The 24,867-nt window shown below is 37.0% G+C and overlaps 1 protein-coding gene across 1 annotated transcript in view; it reads right to left on the minus strand.

Moving 5' to 3' along the window:
* Positions 1–24,867, minus strand: part of lrfn5a (leucine rich repeat and fibronectin type III domain containing 5a) — a 75,037-nt gene that overhangs the window by 3,010 nt on the left and 47,160 nt on the right. Inside the window, exon 2 of the mRNA XM_073826891.1 lies at positions 10,828–12,235. Coding sequence (XP_073682992.1) covers positions 10,828–12,215 — 1,388 coding nt within the window. The 5' untranslated portion in view covers positions 12,216–12,235. The remainder of the gene's footprint in view (positions 1–10,827; positions 12,236–24,867) is intronic.

Consider the following 24,867-nt stretch of genomic DNA (forward strand, 5'->3'; position numbering starts at 1 on the left):
GACGTTTCTCGTGAGCATGTGAAAGTTCCTCTTGAGCACGCCATAGATTCTTGCGAGCATGCCATTATTTCTTGTGAATGTGAAAATTTCTTGTGAGCATACCATAGTTTCTAATTAGCATGTGAAAGTTTATTGTGAGCATGCCATAGTTTCACGTGAGCATGTGAAAGTTATGAGCACATCATAGTTTATCATGAGCAGATGTAAGCTTTTTCGTGAGCATGCAACAGTTTCTCGTGTACACGCGAAAGTCTGTGTATTTTTTATTTAGGGGAAAAAATTACATTACTTCAAGTGGGCCAGTTGTATGAATCTCATTTTGGTTTGTGTTCTGGAATCAAAAACCCACACGAATATATGATTTTCATAACCTAAGCAGAGAGCAGGATAGAGAAGACTGCACATCAGAGGGCTCTGTACAGGAATGCACCGGTACTAAGCTATTGATAAATATGCTAATACCGGAGTAGGATTTTTATTTGCGTAGCAGGCTCAGGCACGGAGCATGCAGAGTACGTATTATACTATTCTGAGCATGTTACAATAAACGCGTAAAACAAACTGTGATATCAGGACTATCTCTTATCTCCACCATGTTTACTCTGCTGCAGGCATGTTTAATCACATAATCTAGAGCGTGTAAGTCTGAAGCGGCGGTAAATCTGCTCCGGTGCTGTATCTACAGGAAGTCCTGCTGTACCTGCAGGAGCTTGGGGTCTGCTATCACTCTCTGAACCGTTCACTTCAGACGTGAACAATAGCATCTCTTATCATCCTTCCCCACGCGCCCCACCTGTCTCCTCTGCAGCCTGGCAAACATTCAGCTCATTCAGCCTGCTGAAAGAAGCGCACTGTGATTTCCAATGCAAACCAACTGGATTTGGAGCACAAAGGTTCTCAGTAGAAGCGGCCTCGCGCCCCAGCCGGTCAGAGCGTTTCAGTATGCTGGGTGAGAGCGTCCGCCGTCGTACATACTAATGAATGAGCCCAGCATTTTAATTGCAGGGTTGTTCTGAGTAACTCAAAGTGTGTTTAATGGTGTCAAGAGGCTAGTTGCTAGGGTCACGTTTCATAAAATGGCTGCAAATATTTGCATGGTTCTACTGTTTGAGTAAGTACTAATTTTATGCAGTGAAACCTGAATATATCCTTCTATTTCTGAATGCTTCATTGTTAAATGTAACATCTAATTAGCACACTGCCTAGACTCTATTAGTGTCACTATGTCTGGATAACATAAGTTTCCTCTGTGGAGGAGTTTCTCGATACTAGCAGGCAGTTGGCGCTGTTAACGTGAAGAGGTTGAAAAGTTTACAATGCTTGGCAATGACAACAAATACTGGGTAAAAAATGTACAAAGATATTTCTGGTAAAGTCTGGGTACTATGTCAAAGTTGTACACAAAGTATTCAACCAAATACGAAAAAGTTTCTCCATTTAATTGTGCTTAATATTTAATAGTAGCCTAGAGAGTACTACTTGGCTCTTGAAAACACTAATGAAATCGGTAGAAGATTTCTCATTAAAGTAACTTTGATGCTCAAACTCGGCGGAACATTTCTTTTAATCACAGTTTTGTTGATGTTTTAGTTATTCTTAGGCTGATCAATGATCATCTCAAACCAGATTTGCTTTAGGGTTATAGCATGAACTGATTTATATCAAACTCCACACTGAGGTGACTGATAAATCTAAAAAAGGAGGATAAATGACCAGTTGTGGCTAATTAAATTTTACACTTACTGTTTTTTAGTTTCAAGTTCAAGGAAACAGTGCTCAAAAGAATAGACAAAAATATAGGTTCTTTTTTTAAAACAAGAAGACGGATATGTGTTATGATGAGCAGTGAAATGCGTCCTATGTACTTTGAAGGTTCGAAGGTCTAAACGAAATTACAAGATTAAATGTATTATTTTTCCACCTTAGAAATCTAATTAAGTACCAGTCTTCAGTTTCAATAGAAAATGAGTAAAATAAAAAGTTGTGAATTATGTGCTTCATACTTTGAAGGTTTAAACAAAATTACAAGGATTAAAAAGTATGATTTTCTACCTCTGAAATGTAAATGGCACTTGAATAATGTAAAAAAAATCCCCTTTAAATAATTAAGCACAATTATTCATGTATTTTGCACCTTTGAAAAATGAAAGCAAGAAAATCATTTTTAAAAAAAAGTAAATTGGAAACGCTTTCCTTTTAAAAGTTTTTTTCTCTCTCTTTGTTAGAGAAAGTACTGGTATTGGTGAAATCAAAATTAACTGTATTTTCTTTAGAGTTATAGTTGACCCAAAAATGAAAATTGCTCTTCCAAGCTTTATAATGGAAGTGAATGGATGTTGAGACTTTGAAGTCCAATAAAGTGCATTCCATCCATCATGAAAAGTACTCCACACAGCTTCGGGGGGTTAATAAAGGCCTTCTGAAGTGAATTGATGCATTCTTGTAAGAAAAATATCCATATTTAAAAATAGATATAAATAAATCATACGACAGTTAGTGGAAGCTAGATATTACGGTTTATAAAGTCTTAAATATGGATATTTTTCTTACACAAATGCATCGATTTACTTCAGAAGGCCTTTTTAACACCCCAGAGCCATGTGGAGAACTTTATATACTGGATGGATGCACTTTATTAGACATCCACATTTCAACAGCCATTTACTGCCATTATAAAGCTTGGAAGAGCCAGGACATTTTTTATGCAACTCCAATTGTATTCATCTGAAAGAAGAAAGTCATATACACCTAGGATGGCTTGAGGGTAAGTAAATCATGGGGTAATTTTATTTTTGGGTGAACTATCCCTAAAGCACCTTCCTGGTCTTATGCATGATCATTGGTCGTCTTATTCCAGAGAAAAAAAAATCAAAATGCTTCCCCTGTGAAATGACCTTTCTGGTTGGCTCCTGTCTTACACCAGGACATTCGCATTGCAAGATCCAATCAATTTCTCATCAAATATTCTGTGTAACTCAGAAATACATTGTATTATGAAAGCAAAATGTGAATGACTCAAAGCTCAGGAGTGATAGTCGGAAGGTTTCAGAACTCAAAGAATCAAGATAACAGCCATCATCAGTGTGCCCATGGGCAAGACACTTAACCTCAGGTTTAACAGAGGATTGTCTCTGTTAAAAGTTCATGCCACTTTTCTGCAGCTTTATCGCAGAAACAAATTTCACTGGCCTTGTTTTTGTGGCGAAAATTCGATTATAGTCTATGTTTCACTGCGACCGGTCTGTTGCTAAATGTGTTAACTGAGAAGGGAGAACTTGATAACAACACGGGGTATCAGCCAGCTGCTTCTCTAGTAAAAAAAAAATAGGTCGAGATGTATCTGTAGTCTTTCTGTGGGCTTCATTCTCATCATCTGTGAAAAGAGCTTCCCATACAATGTGCTCTGTACACAAATGATGAGGTAATGGCTTTGCTTCCGCAGTGTGTCTCATTGAACGAGAACGCTCATGGCCAGTGTGTGTTATTGTAATTAGCCGACTGTGGCTCATTTACAGCAGCCCATTGAGATAAAGTAAGCCAAAAAATGAATCTCTTTTTGATTCCCCCAAGCGAGTCTGCAAAAAACATAATTATGAGAATGTATTAACGAGAACGGAGTATGTGAAAGGAAACACTGTTTGAGATAACACTAAAGTAGATTGGCTAACACATACAATGGCTTCTAAATATTATCAACACTATAAACTATAGTGAATATTCAATCTTACAGTTTAAGGGGAGACACTGCAGGCCTTTTTGGTTTTCATAGTGTTTTTTTCAGACTAGTGAAAAGAAAACATCCAAAAGACACTGTTAAGTGTTTATTTTATAGCACTTTATCTATTTTTTTTTTATAGATTTCAATTACAATCCATATTTTTAAAGGCATAAATCTCTACTTCACACACACCAAAGTTTGCATTTTTATTCCAGTCTATATCCTGAAGGTTTTTACAGAGGGATTTGTTCATATATCATTTGATTTTATACATTTTATTCCCCCCAAAATTCTAAGTTTATTCTGAATTATAGAGTGACGAAATGAGATACCCAAAATTCACTCTGTAAAAATATTTGACTCTAATATGTCAAAAACATTAAACAAGAATTTTGAAACTGACTTCATCCAGTGTTTAGATTTTTGTACTAGATATGCAAATTAGTGCATATTTTATTAAATAATGCCTCATTTGCATATTTAGACCTAAAATTTTAGAAAATTCGTAATACAATTTTTTTTTGCAATTGAACTGGGTAAGTACACTCTAAAACGTTTTCACCAGATTCAACTTAAAAACTTAAGTTCAGCAGCTGCCTTAAAATTTTAAGTTAAATTAACAAGTCATTTTAACTCATTACAATAAAAGTAGTTGATTTAACTTGTGAGTTGAAATGACTTAGTTGATTTAACTTAACATTTTAAGGCAGCTGCTAAACTTAAGTTTTTAAGTTAAAACTAGTGACAACTGTGTAAGGTGATAACTATTGGTTCCTTTTTTTACCTGCAGTGTCTTGCCTTAAAGGAGTAGTTCACTTTCAGAACAAAAATTTACAGATAATACACTCACCCCCTTGTCATCCAAGATGTTCATGTGGATGTTTAGTCGTAAAGAAATTTTGTTTTTGGGGGAAAACATTTCAGGATTTCTTCTCCATAGGACTTCTATGGTGCCCCCCAACTTCCAAAATGCAGTTTAAATGCAGCTTCAAAGGGCTCTAAATCAGGGGTTTTCAAACCTGTCCTGGAGCCTCCCCTGCCCTGCACATTTTGTATGTCTCCCTTATCAGGCACACCCAATTCAGGTCTTGCAGTCTCTACTAATGATCTGATGATTTGAATCAGGTGTATTAGATGAGAGAGACAAGCAAAATGTGCAGGGCAGGGGAGGCTCCAGGACAGGTTTGAAAACCCCTGCTCTAAATAATTCCAGCCGAGGAAGAGGGGTCTTATCTAGCGAAATGATCAGTTATTTTCTAAAAACATTTACAATTTATATATTTTAATCTCTACACAGAGTACACACAGAGATAGACAAGACAAGCATTTGAGGTTATGTATTTTTTATTTTTTTTATTTTTTATTTTTTTTAAATAACCGATCGTTTTGCTAGATAAGACCATGTTTTCCTCAGCTGTGATCATTTAGAGCATTTGAAGCTGCATTTTGGAAGTTCAAACTCTGGGCCACCATAGAAGTCTGTTATATGGAGAGAAATACTGAAATGTTTTCCTCAAAAAACACAATTTCCTTACAACTGAAGAAAGAAAGACATGAACATCTTGGATGACAAGAGGGTGAGTACATTATCTGTAAATTTTTGTTCTGAAAGTGAACTACTATACGCTCTAGGTAGACACCCTTGCTAATCCTAATCAAAGATGTTAATGGATTTTATTCAGTATTTAGTCTCCAAAATGCCCAAATCCTCTTTAAACCATCAAACTAGACCAGCTAAGACCAGTCTACAAATATTTACTTATAGTTGTCTCTGCAAAAGCTAGGTTAAATCAACAAACAACTTTAAAAATATAAAGTTATATGTAATACAAACTAAAGGCTATACTTTGACAGAGCCAAAAAAAGACAAAACACTGCACAGTCTAAAAGCCAGGCTACAAGAACTAATACACAGAAAAACACCAGCATTATTCATTCAAGAGAAAATTAGAAATGGATTTCTATTCTACCATTTCACATGGACAGAAAGCACCGCATTGATCCATCCATCCATTAGAACAACACAAACTGGTGATGGATTTTTGTGCTAATGTACTAAATATAAGATCCTTTTTTTCAACCGGCTCCTTTAACACCTTGCTGTTGACTCAAAGGGCAAAAGTCAGTTCAATCATGCATCTAGACTGATTGTGTTTTTTCAACTGCCCTTTAAACCAAATCGTTCATTTTCCTCTTGCTGGCTGGTGTGAGATTGTAAGATTGCTTCTTAAATTTCAATCTACAAATTACAGTCTACAATTCATTTCAAAGACATACTGGTGTATTTGTCCATTTTCCAAATGTTTGCACTGTATTATTTACATCGAAATACTCAATTTACATTGAAAAACTAATGTGTTTATTGATAGTGTTTACTTCGCATTAATTATGTACTAAATTGCAAATCTGAAATGCTAACATCTGAAATTCAATCTGAAATGAGATGTGTTGGAGAACTGTCAATAAGTTTCAATAGCTGTGGCCATTTTGTTAATAGATCTAAAACAACACACATTCTAATTCAGTTCAATTCCAAGTTTTACTCTTTTGTTGTTTCACAGTTGGAATAAGTTGTCCTCGTTAAGCTAATCGTCCTTATTGGCTTTCCTCTAAATGATGGCAGTGGAGCTTCAGTCAGCAAAGCCAAACAAGCAAAACGAACAAAGAAACAGCAATGACAAAAAACAATGACTAACAATAACTGCTTGAAATTCACTTAAAGACACGAATAAACATCTAGCCTGCTTTCTAATCTAGTTGTCTAATAAACTTGGAATTACATACAACAAATATTGTTGACTCTTTGACAATTTGCTTTTGTACACTCTCAGAAAAACAACTGCTTGTCACTGGATCAGTACCCTATGTTCTTTCCCCTTAAAGGAGAAGTTCACTTCCAGAACAAAAATGAACATTTAATTTACTCACCCTCTTGTCATCCAAGATGTTCATGTCTTTCTTTTTTCAGTCAATAAGAAATTATGTTTTTTGAGGAAAACATTTAATTATTTCTCTCCATAGTGGGCTTCAATGGTGCCCACGAATTTGAACTTCCAAAATGCAGTTTCAATGCAGCTTCAAAGGGCCCTAAATGATCCCAGACGAGAAAGAAGGGTCTTACCTAACGAAAAATCTGCGAAAAATAACGAAAAATTCTCTGAAAAAAAAAATATTTATATACATATACTTTTTAACATCAAAATGCTCGTCTAGCTCAGCATGAACTCCGGTTCAAGACAGTATGTCGAAAAACTCCCATCTCATTTTCTTCTCCAACTTCAAATTAGTCTTACATCGCTTTTTTTTCCCTTTTTTTAAAGGGTGTTTGATCTTCTTTGCACTTTCACTTTGTAAACACTGGGTCGGTATTTCTGTAGCAAGGTTTTCGACATAACCAGAATACACGGAGTACATGCAGAGCTAGACAAGACAGGCATTTGAGGTTAAAAAGTATATAAATTGTCAATTTGTTTAGAAAATGGCCAATCGTTTGGCTAGATAAGTCCCTCCTTCCTTAGCTGGGATTGTTTAGCTGCTATTGAAGCTGCATAGAAGTCCACTATATGGAGATAATTCCTAAAATGTTTTCCTCAAAAAACACAATTTCTTATCGACTGAAGAAAGAAAGACATGAACATCTTGGATGACGAGGGGGTAAGTAAATTATCTGTAAATTTTTGTTCTGGAAGGTGCATAAAAGTGCAATATTAGTACATATTACTATCTTAAAGCTTTTGTTCACTTGCAGAATAAAAAATTCTGTTAATTTACTCACCTGTATGTCATCCAAGATGTTCATATCTTTCTATCTTCAGTCAAAAAGAAATTAAGGTGTTTAAAGAAAACATTCCAGGATTTTTCTTCATATATTGAACTTCAATAGGAGGCAATGGATTAAAGGTCTAATTTACAGTTTGCAGCTTCAAAGGGCTCCACACAACAATGTTTTACCTTTGTGTGTAAAGGCCGGGACACACCAACCCGACGCCAACCAACTAGCGCCGAATAAAGCCGACCGTCTTGTCGCCTCTAGTCGGCTGCGTCTGCGGGCGTCTGGGCGATTAAACTGAGCTCGAACACACTGAACTGACGAAACCCGACTACAAACTAGAAGGTGCTTTCTGCACATGCGTGAGGAGATATACCGTTGCGTACCCGCAGATGGCAGAAGTCTGTATTTTCATTCCAAGAAGAGAACACGGAAGTAGAGTTGCCTGTGCAAACAAATCAGCGTTTCCCGTTCACCACAGAAAGATTCTGTTTTGTGAAGCCAGGTAGCGGAAACTTCAGATTTTAAAAAAATTCGCTCGGCTTTTTTCTGTCCAGTTCCATTTTCTGACGGAACTTATCAAACCGATCATTCAAAGGGAAAATACAAACTTTCGCGACTGCATCTCCGTCGGTGAACGTCTCATGATTACCCTTCGGTTCTTGGCAACAGGTAAGCAAGCTAAACTTTTTTTTTCTTTTGTTGATGCTGCATATGTATGTATGTATGTGTGTGTGTGTGTGTGTGTGTGTGTGTGTGTGTGTGTGTGTGTGTGTGTGTGTGTGTGTGTGTGTGTGTGTGTGTTTGTAATCAGCCTGTTTATAGTCAGGCTATAATGTTTCGATGTACGTAGGAAATGCCTGCAAAGTGTTGCATTTACATTTGAAAATGTGTTGAAATAATGCATTGTTGATAACTGTGCTGTGCATTATTTACAGGGGAAAGCTTCAAGAGCCTTTCATACCAGTTTAGAGTGGGTGTATCGACCATTCAGGGATTTATTCCTGAAACATGTACAGCAATCTATCAGGCTTTAAAGGATAATTACCTCAAGGTATGAACGTTCTATTTTATCATACATTTAAGTCGTTATTTATTTATTTTTTTTTTGTTATGAATCATGAAGCTGAAAAAGCCAACATGTCATCTTTTTTTTGTTGTTTTTTAGTGTCCCCACACAGTGGAGCAGTGGTTTCTGGGGACAGAATGTGGTGAGCTATACATGGAGGGAATATACCAGGAAGGGCCAGATCATAATACAGTCCGAGATGGAGACAAGACCCTGAGCTACTCCAAGCCCCCTTGCCAAGGACCACCAACACATCAACTCAAGCCAAGCAGTGCAGAGAAAGATTGTGCTAGTATTTTAACACTGAAATTGGTGCAGTGCCTTTTCAATGGAACAAAATCTAGTTTGTGTACATTTGATTTACATTGTATAATTGTGTACAACACTGGGCCTTGTAAATATTTTCAGAGTTTTCACTACAGAGTGCAATTGCTAAATAAAACATAAAAAAATTTATAACAGTTTTCTAGTGTTATCCGGATACTAAAAAAATGAATAACAGAAGTATTCTTTATCTTCAATAGTATGTGTTCACACATATATGGTCAGTGTTGTAAAAGGGTGGAATTTGAATTGTACAAACAATAAGAATTTTGTTGTAATAGTGTATGATTTTTTTTTTTTTTTTTTTTTTTTTTTTTTTTTTAGAAAATGTAGTTAATTAAAAGACATTTCCAAAAAAGGAATTATGGCTATGGCTAGACAGTCGCTCCTCATAATATTTTGACACTTAACATAATAAAAAAGGACTTAAAAGTACACCAGACAATCTTTTTTTTCTAAAAGTCAAAGTGTTTACAAATTACATCAATGGGAAATTGTACTATATATCAATACAATCAATATCAATTTAAGTATAACAGCTGTTGTACGCACACACATATATCAAATTATTAATTATCTGCTCTCTATGTATGTGTGTGTCTGTATATATATATATATATATATATATATGCATTTTTAATGTACTTATAATTATTTTCATTTGAAAATTACAACATTTCAAAGCTCTCACAATACACGTTGGGGTGAACCGTAATCGCCGTTATTCTTGCAAAAAACTATTCATTGCATAACAATGAAAGTACACTGCTGCATAAAACGGCCACTTATCCCTAAAGACCCAATATTCACACAATTAAAATTCAGACATTGCCGTCTGCCAAGCTTATTGTGTCCTGTACTTGCATGCTTATAGTACTAATGTCTCTACATTCTTGAACATTATCACCTTGAGTATCAATTTTTGAGGAGATTAAGGAAATTACGCAGCATGTCATTGACCTATATAAAAAGTAAGTATATATTTGTGTGTGTGTATGAAGGCCAAAAAAGAAATGCAATGTTTTTCCGTTATGTTGTACAGCGCTGGCCTGTCTTGGATTAAATTGATCAGCTCGTCTTCAATAGCTTCGTTCCAAACAGCCATAGTTGGTTTCGAATTGTGCGAATTGCGAAAATGACAGCTAGCGGGTTCCCTCTTGTCTCTTTCCTTTGCTTGTCGTCACTTCACGTTCAAGTCCTCCACGCGCTCTGATTCGATGTCTGAACAGCCCATCAGAGCGCTCTCTTTCCCAGACAGCCCCGACAAGCCCGACGCCGATTCAACATGTCGAATCGGGCAAACTTTGGCCGATGCGAGCCCGACGAAAGCCGACGAGAGCCGACGTGCGGAACACACCGAACCGACGCGCTTCACCGACGCCCACCAACTGCCCGACGAGGCCAGACGGCCGATCGTCGGCTTGGTGTGTCCCGGCCTTAAAAGGTGTTTGACTGTCTTTGCATATTCACTTTGTAACCACTGGTTCGGTACTTTCCAACGTGACTACGTAATGTGTAAAGTCAAGCTAGTCCAAAACAAGCATTAGTGGTTAAAAAGTCTATAAATTTTATATGTTTTTTTTTTTTTTTAAATGATGGATTGCTTCACTAGATAAGACCCTTATTGGCTGGTATCGTGTGGAGCACTTTGAAGCTGCTTTGAAACTGCAATTTAGACTGTCAACCCATTGATTCCCATTGATGTACAATATATGGAGAAAAATTCTAGAATCTTTTCCTTAAAAACCTTAATTTCTTAAGGACTTGAACATCTTGGCTGACATTGGGGTGAGTAAATGATCAGGACATTTTTATTCTGGAAGTGAACTAATACTTTAAGGATATATATTACTACTCTAAGGTACTAAGGCACCCTTTAGGGGTACAGAAGGTGGTAAATGTACTTTAAGGGTAACTTCATAAATGTAAAAAGTAAGTACTGCTCACCTGTAAACAAGAGAGTCATCGTAGGTTCCATTATACTGAATCTGAAACATGCGTATTCCAGGTATATTCCTCTGGAAGTTAAATTTGATGAGTGCTGTGGATGATGTGGCTTCTGCCATAACCACCCTCTTATCAGAGCTAGTCTTGGCATCGCCGGTGTGGTTGCTGCCGTTTGCTCCTGCCCTTGTCGAAGTGGAGATGTCAGAAGAACCCGGGTCAGGCTCCTGGATGTTATTGGTGCTGTTGCTAATGTGTGGCAGCTTGATGATGACCAGCTCCACGGTCTGATGGGCCTCCCCAGCAGGATTCGAGGAAATACACGTGAAAGAGCCCGTGTCCTTTACTGTGCTTATCAGGATGTCCAACGTGCCATTGTTGTAAACCAGTGTGCGTGATGTATTTGAAACCAACTTCCCATCGGGAGATATCCAGTGGATGGCAGGTTCAGGATCTCCCCTGGCTTTGCACTTCAATGCTACCCGTTGGCCTTCCAGGACCCTCATCTCATGAGAGTGGCGGGTGATGAGGGGCGGCTCGCAGAGGAATTCTTCCTCCGGGATGGACCAGAAATAGCGTCCAGAGAGGTGCAAAGGTGTGGCGCAGGTCTCCAAATCATCCTCCCGATTGAGCCGCCGAAGCCACAGCAGCTCACAGTTGCAGTGTAAAGGATTTCCTCCAAAGCTCAGAGCGAAAGAGGAGGGATTCATCATGCCAGACGTGGCAAGAACCTGCGCCCGCTGGAAAAGCGGGTCTGGTGGAAGCTTCTGAAGCTTGTTGGAGGTCACATCCAAGCGGTTGAGCTTCTGTAAGAGGGAAAAAGTCCCCTCAGGAATGTATTCGATCATGTTGTGGTCCAGACTAAGAGTGTGTAGGCTGGTCATCCTTTGAATGGCCTCCCAAGGGATGGTCTCCAGGTTGTTGTAGGATAAGTCCAGTTCTTCGAGGGCTAGTAGGTCATTAAAGGCTCCCATGTGGATGAGGGTCAGTTGGTTGTTGTTCAGAATCAGGTGATGCAGCTTAGACATGCCACTGAAGGTATCGTTGGCTATTCGCGTCAACCGGTTGTGGTCTAGATGCAAGGCTCGTAGGTTCTCCAAGTCCGCAAACGCATGTGGAGTGATGTAGCTTATTGTATTCCTTGACAAAGTAAGATCCACCAGCTTGGTCATGTTGGCCAAGTCTTTCCGTTTTACGCTGGTGACAAAGTTATCAGCTAGCCGGAGCTCCACGGTGTGCCTGTCGATGTTGGGCGGTACAAAGAGCAGCCCTTTTTTGGCACAGAGTGTTGCGAGGTTGGGGGATAGAACTTGACAGACGCAGCGCTTCGGACAGATCTGGGCCTTCACTGCCATTCCGATAACCAACAAGCAGACAAGCAGTTTTTCCATTGTAAATCAGGTTTTTACACCTAAGGAAAAAGGAGAGAAAAAAGACATAGGGTGTGATTAATATGCTACTGTGCCTTTGAACTGCAATTTTCAGGCCTTTATTCAGTTAGAGCATAATTGCATTTGTAGATGTTTATCAAACACCAGTGCTTAGCGCAGCCAGAATGCATGTGATAACAGCAGGCCATTGGTTATCCTGCAGTCATTTCAGGAAGTGTGATAAACAGTTCATCTTGCACAAACAAAACCCCATGTCAGATGTAAGAAAGCAGCAGTTTTGTAACACAGCAGTAACATTCCCAAGATTAAAAACAGTGTTGCCAGATCTCAAAATAAAAACAAGCAACCTACTTGGATAAAACAAGTCCAAAATATAAGTGACTCAATTTTTTGCCAAATATTTTTTGCAACATTAATTAAAAGCATGTCCTATGCTTCTGCAGACTCAAAGTCAATATTTTCACAACTGTAATGTATTTTGACAGCTAGAAGTAGTTTTTGTTTCTTTGTTCTCAGATGAGTATATCTAGAAATTTTAACTTAATTTGAAAGCAGCTAAATATTTCATATATAAAGAACATTTATGCTGTTTGGGGGGAAAAATTAAATAAAAGCATGATATAATTAAGGTAATGTTTCCCCAAATTAAATGATGGACCTATAGGTCAATATGCTAATCCTAATACAACTGATTATAGTTATTACCTAGAACATACTTTCCCTTCAAATATTTTACTTGTATATTTTCTATTTCGTTCTACCAAATATTAGAATATAAAATAAATATTTTTTTTATGAAGGAACACTTTCTGTTCGGTAACCTCGGTAGGGCTGGATAAGGTCTAGGTAAATCTGTTTTAACAAAATTACATTACCTCAAATTTTCTCTTTTTTTTTTTTTGCATGTTTACATTTTTACAGACTCAGAGACTGAGCCACAAAGCACCCTGAGCCACAAAGTAACAAAATGTAACCAACATTATAAATCAGTGCAAATAGTTCACAGTTCAAATAGTTTCTACATCTTTTAGGCTGAAAGATGCTAAAATAAGTCATTTTAAAACACATAGCTCAGACAGAATCATATTTTCTATTCATTTTTCACTGATTTACTGATGAACATTAGCTTCTTCCAGCATTGTCTGCCTGTGTTTTTGCTTATATCGAGTGGACAGAGATCTTTTCTGAAACAGTGGAAACGCCAGTATGAACGAGGATTGTTTTCATTTTTAAATGCCGTTTTAAAACAAAAACACAAGAAATGAACATTTGGAAATAAATATGTCTTTCACAAAACTATATGCGTATTTGCTTTCTTCTTATTACTGTAAAAATATACATTAAATTCACAGACAACAGCACCACTTGCAGCTCCCTAGGGTTCTTCGGACCCCAGTTTGAAAACCACTGACATAAAGTGCAGCTTGAACAGCAGGTGGGGAAATTTGACAGCTGTAATTAGTGGTTAGTCACACTTTGTAATATGGCAGCTAATCACTAGCTAGTCCAAATGGACGACTGGAAATAAGCTAAAGAATGCAACCACTTGCCCATATGTATAAGCAACATTATATAAAAAAGAAAACGGCCCAAAGTAGCTTATAATAAGTCCTCATGGCAACACTGCTCAAAATAGATCGCTGCAGTCTCTAAAGGAGTGTGGGTTTATTTCAGGCAAAACACATGGCTAACAAACGTCATGCACATAACACGAACTGTTTTAACACTTAAGTTTATTAGCTGCAAATTAAGCACAACATTGGTTCATTTTAAACCCAATATGTTCTTTTCATCTTAAATTTCGAGGGTTTTAACACAACATCTTCCTTGTCTCACTTTCTCACACTTCTCTTGAAGGTGTGACTCATTCTTTCCTACTGTAGAGTCCTTCTCTCTCCATTAGAAGTGTGTGGGTGTGCAGAAGAGCTGTTTCATAATGACCGTGTGTGTGAACAGGGAGCGCTTTTGCTAGACCCTGACCCAGTGGGGGCAACTGTATTATATTTAATTATAAAATTATACTGAGTTGAGTATGTAATGACACAATACAGGGTCTAACAACTCTGCACTCATAGAGAGTACTGCATTAAAAACAGCCATCATTAAATGGTAAGAGAAGCTGACATCAGACTATAAAATCATGAGATGGTCTGACCTGAAATTACCCGAAGAAGCATGATCATTGACTGATTATGTCATCTTGTAGATGGTGACGGCCTTAATAGGATAGTATATCTCAGATATTACAAGTTGTTATTGTTTGTTTTCATATGTAGTGTTAATTTATTTTTATTTAGGTTTTTGTCTCTAGTAAGTTTCAAGTTTAAGCTTTTCGCTAATATTAATATTTTATGCCTGCTTTACTTCAATTAACAAAAACAATTTTTAATACCATTAGTTTTAAATATAGCTGATGTAAGATGAAGAGCTAAGGAGCTGTAAATTACTCAATAATGGCCAGGGTTCTCCAACCCTGTTCCTGGAGAGCTACCTTCCTGCAGACTAAAGTTCCAACCCTGCTTCACCACACCTGTCTGTAATTAAGTAGCCCTGAACACCTTGGTGTGTTTGATTAGGGTTGATGCTGAACTCTGCAGGATGGTAGCTCTCCAGGAGCAGGGTTGGAGACCCCTGTTAAAGACATCTGTTGATAAAGTTTCACTACAAAACTCAAAATGACTGACGCCCGAAAAGGCTGACAGAGGAAAATTGGGTATTGTTTGTTTCAGAATCTAACAAGACCAATCTTTTGGTCCAAGCTGACCAGAAATTATAACAAGAAATGTCAGTTTGACCAGAAAGTGGTGCTGTGCAGAAATTATTCATGAGCCATCAGGTCATGCTTGGTATAAGACATACTAAGTTTGGTCAAGATTTCAGCATTGTGGAGACATAGCCTTAAGTCATTTTTTTTTTTTTTACAAACTTTCAAATTTCTTAACGCGCTTTACGAAAACTGTATCATATATCAAAAAGCTTTTGATCATTTTTGCCAGAATGCTCTGTAGATGATCTGATGCAATTTTGGTGAAAATCAGAGAATCAGTTTGAAAAAGTAGGTTTTTTGGGAAAATTCTAAATCGTGAAAAATCTTCACTTGTAGAGCTAAGGAATCAGAGAGAAAAAGAATTTTGCTTTTAGACTTTACAGTTCAAAAGTTATTAGCAGAAACATGAGTACAAATTTGGCCTATTGGTGGCGCTAGAGAGATTGACATAGAGACTCTAAATTTGCTATGGTTAATGTTGAGATTGTCCTATGTCTGTGTGCCAAATTTCATAACTTTCCCGCAAGCGGTTCTATGGGCTGTCATAGACTCTCAGAACAGAAGAAAGGAAAAAAGGAAAATACAAGATACAATAGCTTCCTAAGCACCTTTGGTGCTTGGCCCCTAATTAACAATAACATCATCTTTTATGATTTTATGAGTTTATTTTTGGCCATTCCTTTGAGTGAAAAAGATGATGGAAAGATGACTTTTGAACAAGGCTGGCAACGATAAAATACTCCCTCTCATGTGAATGACTCATCCTATCTTAAGCACAGAAAAACTCACGAGTACCACAAACCCGATGCTGGCGTCCAGTCACACAGCAAATGCAAAGATCGTGTTCTTTCCCACACTTCAAGTCTTAACTATTGATTTTCATACCACCCTGCGGACGGGACGGAGCAGCGAGATTTGAGTGAGCGAGAAAGAAAGGGAAGGAAAAAGGAAAGAGTGAGCGAGAGAGAGAAATATGATGCCGTAATGGAGACTGATGTGTTGTGCATAAGAACAACAGGGAATAGTATGTAGAGTGTATGATTCATGCCAGTGGATCTGATTCACGAGCCCTGACTCTTCACCAGTGCAGTAAAGCATAAGAGGCCTCGGCAAATGTGCATTATGTCTTGCCTCGAGATGAACTGAATAATGTGTTCAGGCCACATGGTTATGCAAGGAATGTGTACAAAAACTACTTTTTACACTCTAAAAAGTGCTGGGTTAAAAAATAACCCAACCATAACCCAGCTGCTGGGTAACTATGGGACAGAACACGCGTTGGGTTGTTTTGACCCAAGTGCTGGGTTAAATCATTTGACCCAAAATGCTGGGTTGTTTATTTGACCCAACCAGTGGGTCAGATTAACTGTGTTGCTGGGTTAAAAACTACCTAAATATTGGGTTATTTGTTGTCTAATTGCCTTGCTACCTTTATATTTACCAATAATAATATATAAATCACAAAAGAATGTAAAATTATTATTGTTTTTCTGTAATACAGTTACACAACACAAAAAAATGCATCTGTAAATGTCAATTTAATGAGTTTTCATATTTCTTTTTAATACAGTTTTCAAATAGGTGCAGCTGTCACACATTTTGTCCAACCCTTACAGACACAAATAACGGTCTTAGTAGATCAGTTTCTTTTAAACACAAAACTGAAAAAAGGCACAATATATTCCTATTCTTTATGTCAACATTGCAGCAGCAGAACACTCAAAAATGAATTATTACCAAATTAGAATCATTCCAAACATTATGCCATTAATACTTAGCCAAACAAAGAGTCCACCAGACAATTCTTACAATTTAAAACATGTTACAAGTGGCCAAGAAAAAAAACTTTTGCCCTCAAAAACTTCACACATGAAGTCTTATGTCCATCAATATGATATACTGCAAGCTGGAGAAATTCCCAGGCAACAAGTCCGCTTCAATGGCATGGCCTGGAACAATGGCGATGGTCTAGAAATGTTGTTGTCTCATCCCAAGGCTCAAATCCACCATGTTGGTCCCCACCTGTTAATTATACGGCATTTAGTCTTGCAACATAACTAACATTTTAAGTTAAGTGTATTTTATGAACATAAACATAGAGGCATGAAATAAATGCTCATTTTGCTTCTCAACTTTTCATACAGTTGTGGTCAAAATTATTAGAACACTAGTATTTTCACCAGCTAAATAAGGTTTTAAGTCAATGATTTCTCTTTTGCTGTAGTGTGTCGGTAGGAAATATCGGTTTACATTTCCATTCATTTTGCCATTAATTGTGATAATCCAGTGACATTCTTGTTTGCACAACAGCCAGTGCTCCACACAGGATCTGATCTCATCATCATCCAGAAGAACTGTGACAGTGTCTCCAAGATGCTCCAAGAGACCTAACTGCAAAGCTACAGTACTGTTAAGAGTTTTAAGCACTTGTCTAAAAATGTCATAAAATGATGCTGTCAAAAATAATGTCATAAATAAATGTTCTTTATCAGTTAACCTTGATTAACTAAATTAAATCAACATTTGGTTTGACCATCCTTTTGCGTTTAAAGCAGCTTTTGCCCTACAGTAGGTGCACTTGCACATAGTTTTTCAGGTAGCTTTGCAGGTAGGTCTCTTGAAGCATCTTGGAGACGTTGTCACAGTTCTTCTGGAGTTAGTCTGTCTCAGTTTGTTCTGTTTCTTCATGTCATTCCAGACAGACTGGATGATGATGAGATCAGATCTCTGTGTGGAGGATTGGCTGTTGTGCAAACAAAAACCTCACTGGATTCACAATTAAAGGCAAAATGAATGTTTGGAAATGTAAACTGATATTTCTTACTGACACACTACAGCAAAAGATAACAAACACTGACTTAAAATATTTTTTTAGCTGGTGAAAATACTACTGTTATAATAATTTTGGCCACCACTGTGTTTATATATATATATACACCCTTATTAGAGCAGAAAACGTAAAACAAAACTTACAGGTTGTACGTCAATGAATGGCCTCCGGGATTCCGTGGTTGTGGGTCTGAAGACCTTTTATCCAGAGTGGGCAGGACTTTGAAAGCACTTTACCCTTTAGCATCTAAACCATAGGAATAATATGCAAACTGTGAAACATATTTTATAATCAAAACAACAAACTGAAACACTTTCATATGAAGATTTCTTCATTCCTTTAAATAATGCAAATTAATTCCCACCCTCATTCAACTACTGCAGGTTAAGTTTAGGTATGGGGTCAGATTCAGGGATGTAGAATATGCTCATGCAGAATAAGGCATCAGTATGTGCTTCATAAGTACTAATTAACAGCCAATATACAAGCTAATAAGCAACTAGTTAAGTGTTACTGTACCATTGTATTTACCAGTTGATGTGTGTCAAATACAGTTGCATATGTTTTTTATAGATTGACATATTATAAGAAAAAGCTTACCTTAAGTCACCTTATCCCTTGCTGAGCACTCGCAAGAATTAGGTCTGCAACTGTAGCCCAGTCTTCAAAAAGTCTGCCTCTGGATATAGCTTCCTAAAGTCTTGTGAAATCTGATAAAATCTGAAAAACAAATGTGGTTCAATAAGTTTAAGGTTTATACTGGTCTCCTAGTTTGTAATGCAACACAGGCATTCACTAAAATGCCGTTCACATGCCGCGCCTAAAAACGCGTGAAAACGCAAGACGCGTCGCTTTCTCATTCTTTCCAAAACGCAGCTTGCTCTCACATGGCGTCTGCCGTTGCTAAGCAACCATGTCCCGTGCCTGGAAAAACGAGCTTCCATTACGAGCGTATATTGGCATCTACATCCGAAATAACAAACTTCAGTGCGCAAAAAACGCGACATGTGAACGGCCACATACACCACGAGAGATTAAGTCTAACTTTACATACTGTAGCTAAGACAACATTACATTTAAGTAATAAACAATAGTACATACCAGTCATATTGTGGTTTAACATTATTAAAGTAAGGGACATAGCGTTTTAGCTAATGCAGATAAGTTACCTCAAGGAAAAAAGCGCGAAAATGCTCAACATAAAACATATGGATCTATCGTTGGATTCGGCACGTCGCAGGCATTTACTTGAAAAAATATGCCCTTAAAAGATAAATTTTTGTATGAAATTATCTAATTTTGACAAAACATTACAAAGCCATACAGTATGCAGACAGTAAAGGAACTTACCCCCGTATTTCTGACCTACTCTTTCCATAAGGCGTTAAAATAAAGGCCATGTGTATACTGTAAGTTATACAAATAACACTACACACACACACACACACACACACACTTTATATAACAATAAAGCGATTGTTGAGGCAAAAAAGTACATCGCTAGGGCTAGGCTGCTTAAGTTACAACGTTCGTCATTCACGGAATAAAATGCCAACCCCACACAGCGACATATCAAATATTGCATTAAACAGTGAAATCAGTGTGCTCTAAAACACAACTTATTAAAAATAAAGGTAAATAATGATATAATCATATTAATTTACCTTATAATCCTGCTTGCTGCGAGGTGCGTGACCGCCTGGCAAGGAGACGAGTGAAGAATCCAGAATGTTCGATGAAGTGAAAAAAATAAACAAACCGGTTGGGTCAAAATAACCCAACCCAGGTGTTCATAGTGAAAGAACCCCTTATAGTCCATTTGACCCAACACGATCAACCCAACTGTGTGTTTACAGTGCCTCAAACAACCCAACATTTTGACCCAGCACAATTAACCCAGCAATGTGTTTACAAAAATAACCCAGCACTTTTTAGAGTGTATTCTATTTTATGTTTAAAACTAGGGTATCAAAGATTTTATAGGAATCTAAAGCAGGTTGAGAAGGTGCATACTCAGATAATTCCCAGTAGTTAACAGCAATTATCCAAGCTGCTGTTTCCCTCGCTGAAGGTGACAATTCCGCTGTTTCTTCCTGCATTACCTGTGACAATGACAACCTTATTACGGATGTTGATTAAACCTGTTGTGACCAATATTCATAAAGAACCCCACAGACTAGCTAAAATGTGTTCATTTATAATCCAAGTTTACAACACTCAGTAAACTTCTCTTTCATCATCCTTCTTTATCATTTATGTATGCAGATTTGAGAATTACCACATTTGCATTTCCCAATTCTTTTACAAACTTAAATAGAGACAAACTACTGAACAATAGGCCTAATTATTCTGCATATTTCATGCTTCATTAAGGGCATTTAAGTGATAAATATATTCAAAAAAGAAAGACATGTTATTGACAAAATACTACCAAAAAAAACTACATTAATACTTTGCTCTTCTTCCAATCCATTTTAAATGTATGACTTCGTCATTTTTACTTTATTCATTCTGACTCTTTTACCTAAAAAACTTTCAATTTAAAAACTTGTTTCAAACTTTACCAAGCACATTTAACCCATTGAAATATCAATTTTGGTATGTATTCAACTTGGCATGAGCCAAAAAAATCGGTGGAAAAAAGCTGGTAAGAAAAGGTATTTTCTTCTTGACTTTATGGTTCAAAAGTTGAGTGCTACCATCAGTCCTGTGTCATGCCAACAGTAAAGCATCCTGAGACCATTCATGTGTGGGGTTGCTTCTCATCCAAGGGAGTGGGCTCACTCACAATTTAGCCCAAAAACACAGCCATGAATAAAGAATGGTACCAAAACACCCTCCAACAGCAACTTCTTCCAACAATCCACAACAGGATTTGGCCCAGAAGTTGATTGAGAGCATGCCCAGTCGAATTGCAGAGGTCCTGACAAAGAAGGGCCAACACTGCAAATACTGACTCTTTGCATAAATGTCATGTAATTGTCGATAAAAGCCTTTGAAACGTATGAAGTGCTTGTAATTATATCTCAGTACATCACAGAAACAACTGAAACAAAGATCTAAAAGCAGTTTAGCAGCAAACTTTGTGAGAACTAATATTTGTGTCATTCTCAAAACTTTTGGCCACGACTGCACATACAAGCTTTAATTACATAGTGGAGGTAGAGGGTCTATCAGACTCTTATTATGAATGACAAAATAACCTTATATAATTTGTACACTACACTGTTGAGAGTATAGAGCTTAGTGCATACTGTATAGTGTGTCATTTGGGACAGTAGGTGAAATGTACCTGGAAAACCTACTATTTCCAGTCAGATTCTGAAGTGTGCATCTGATGGACACTTTACAATTCTATGAGACCACAGAAGAGGATTTGTGCATGTCAGTGAAGTGACGCATCCTGACTGTAGCAGACTGACACTGACGGATGTAGTATGTCCGGATTAAATTCATACTAGACACACACATTAATTTTTATTAACGGTCACAAACAAATTACTGACTCAAAGGAAGTACCTACTCGGAAATTATGTGATTTTGGCCGCAGTCATGGTGTCTCATCTTGTATAAACTGATGAGTTCTATTTTGGAATCGATTTCAGGTTTATAAACAGAATGCTGCCATGCTGCCTACTGCTGCAATATGCATACTGTGCACAGTATGCACATTTTCTATATGCATAGAATACCCAGGTGACCCATTACATTTGCAACTGTGTGGAATACTGCATCCCACAATGCACCAGTGTAATGGATGAATCAGTGGTAATATCAGATGTGATGCATGTCTTTCTTGACTCATTCTATCAGACTGCCAAATGAAAAGACATGTTTACACAAAAATCTAAATGCAAATTAATTGTCTAAGACTTTAACAAGAAACTGAGAATTTTAAGAACGCAGAATTGTAAGCTTGAGCGTTATTTGAAAATGTGTATTAATCTGCACTTTTTGGGGGATCTGGTATACATACAATCTTACATAATCTTCAATCTAATGAAACAATATCAGCAATCCTCCCACAAAGCTCCTGACCCAAACACATACTGATGTAAAAAAATATCACTGATCCTATTAAAACCCTGTTTAAACATACCAGACAAAAAGCCACTTTGTATTATTGTAAATGACAAGTGACCACACTGAATATCAAGTGGATGATGTATACACAACAAACACTCATGAAAAGTATAATGATAGCTACTGTAATGAGGAAGCTGAAGAGTGCTGTCAGTCACTTTGACAGGAAGCAATTGCCGTGCACTTCACTGTGAAGAGCAGCCCCAAGACAAACACTCGCTAATCAAGCATGTCTGAGAGAGTATGGGATGTTTCACCCCACCACAGCCCTTAATGAAGTGAGGCGCTCAGTTAAACCAATACATGTGGGCTCCATGCAGCTCCTCTGTGGTTCTCTATGCAGGGGTCTAAATTCGCCTCAGTCCTGAGACAGGAAACTTTGCAAATAATGTTTAGATATGATTAACAAAAATCATGATTGCTAATTGCAATCATTCATATTGTGCATAAAATCTAATGTTATTCTGATATACAGTTTAAGTCATACGTTTACATACACCATGCTTCACGAGTTCCCTCTCACAGATAATGAACTGAGCGAAAGGTTGTGCGTATTTGGCGTGCTGTCCGGGAGAGGGCCTCGAGCTCGGTAGTCATTCCCGAGCCCGGGGCTCTCCCCCGCCCAGGGGGAGGGGTCCGAGCTCAGCACTGGCCCGAACCCTATAAGTGCTCCCCCCTATGGGCTGAAGGTGAGGAGACGGGGTGGAGGAGGGGCGTTGACAAGACAAGAGATGATGAAGGTAGGATTGTTGTGTTATTTATAGGGATTTTTCCTGTGCTGATTGGTTAGGGAGAGTGATTGCTAAGGGTGAATTGGCCGTGTTAATTATCTGTGCGAGCTCCTCCCGAAACTTGTTAATAAAACATCACAAAATCTGCAAAATGTTAATTATACAAAATCATACAAATTGCATGTTGTTTTTTTATTTACTACTGACCTGAATTAACATAAAATACGTTTACATATAGCCCATAAGAGAAAATAGTAGTTCACTTATAAAAATTACCCTGTTCAAAAGTTTACATACACTTGATTCTTAATACTGGTTCGTTACCTGAACAGTTCAACTGCCTGCTGCTCTCCAGAAAAATCTTTAAGGTCCCACAAACTCTTTGGTTTTTCAGCATTTTTGTGTATTTGAACCCTTTCCAACAATAACAGATTTTGAGATCTGTCTTTTTTTCACATTGAGGACAACTAAGGGAATATTACAATGGCAACTATTACAGAAGGTTCAAACGCTCACTGATGCTTCAGAAGGAAACACAATGCATTAAGAGCCAGGGGTGTAAACTTTCGAACAGAATAAAGATGTGTACATTTTTCTAATTTTGACTAAATATCATATTTTTCTTTTCATTTAGTACTGCCCTTCACAAGCTACAGAAGCAACTTACATGTTTCCCAGAAGACAAAATAAGTCAAATTTACCCTGATATTCAAATTTAAAAAGTTTTCACCCCCAGGCTTAATGTATGTTTCCTTCTGAAGCATCAGTGAGTGTTTGAACCTTCTGTAATAGTTTCATATGAGTTGTCCTCAGTTGGCCTCAGTGTGAAAAGCTGGATCTCAAAATCATACAGTCATTGTTAGAAAAGGTTCAAATACACAAAAATGCTGAAAAAATAAAAAAAATTGTGGAAGCTGACAGATAGGGCTGGGCGATTAATCGAAAAGTAATCGAAATCGACATTCAGAACCTATAATCGATCAAATTTTTCCAGGTCAATTATTTCAATTACTTTCCCTTTAAAATCATTACTGCGTGTGGAGTCAGGTGACACCGCTCCGTTACGTTACATTATTCCTCCGACATGTCGATGGAGAGCTTAAACAGTATTTATACAGTAAAAAGTATTTACAGGATATAAAAGAGTAATTTTATTTAGAAGAGATACTGCTTATTTTCTACTTTTAATATTTATTATTATTTTATAAATAATTTATTTTGTTTCCAAAAGTGCAAGTTATTTATTTTCACTAATTTAAGAAAAATGTGACTTTTCGTTTTACGCAATGTGCGCTTTAATTTCAGTTGTTCAACACTGATGTTCAATAAATAATCATAGATAGTAGATAGTGTGTGCACCCTTCATTCAAAAATCTCTCACTTGTAATATGTGCGCATATTTACTGTACAAAACTTGTCAGTGAACTATGAGGGCAAAAAAATAAATATTATTTAAATATACTTAAATATAATTTTATTAATGAATAAAATAATCGTTCATTAATCGTAATCGGGTTAAAATGTTCAATTAATCGAGATTTTGATTTTAGGCCAAATCGCCCAGCCCTACTGACAGATTTTTCTGTAGAACAGCGGGCAGTTTAACTGTTCAGGACAAACAAGGAACTCATGAACAATTATCACTATCAAAAAAAATCATTCAGGTAACAACACAGTATTAAGAATCAAGTGTATGTAAACTTTTGAACGGGGTCATGTTTACAAATTATTTATTATTTTCTCTCTCTTTGGACTACATGTAAATGTCTTGTATGTGAAATATCTTATTGAGGTCAGTACTAATAAAAAAAATTAACATGCATTTTGTATGATCCCACTTATTTTGTTAAAACAATTAACATGCAGATTCTGCAAGAATCTTTTGACTTAAACTGTAGTCATATTCATGTCATAATTTAATTATGTATTCATATAATTGTATGATTAAGTAGTGAGCAATACTAATGAACAAAATGTATTTAATCCATTTGTAACTTGAATGTGTGAAGCTTCCAGTGTCCTTGGCTTTCATTTTTTTTTTTAGCTGAACAAAAAAACTTATGCTGCTTGATATTGGTATTAAAGTGGTATTTCTTATCACAATATTTTAATGTATTGTTGGGGGAAAATGGTAATAGTGACTTTTTTCTTTCAACTGCTAGTTTGTCTCACATTTCAGACTTTTTGGCTTAGAATTGTGAGTTTATATTAAGTAAGAACAGTATTTTTTTAAGTAGCTTA

Source organism: Garra rufa, chromosome 21 (genome assembly GCF_049309525.1).
Source record: "Garra rufa chromosome 21, GarRuf1.0, whole genome shotgun sequence".
Lineage (NCBI taxonomy): Eukaryota > Metazoa > Chordata > Actinopteri > Cypriniformes > Cyprinidae > Garra > Garra rufa.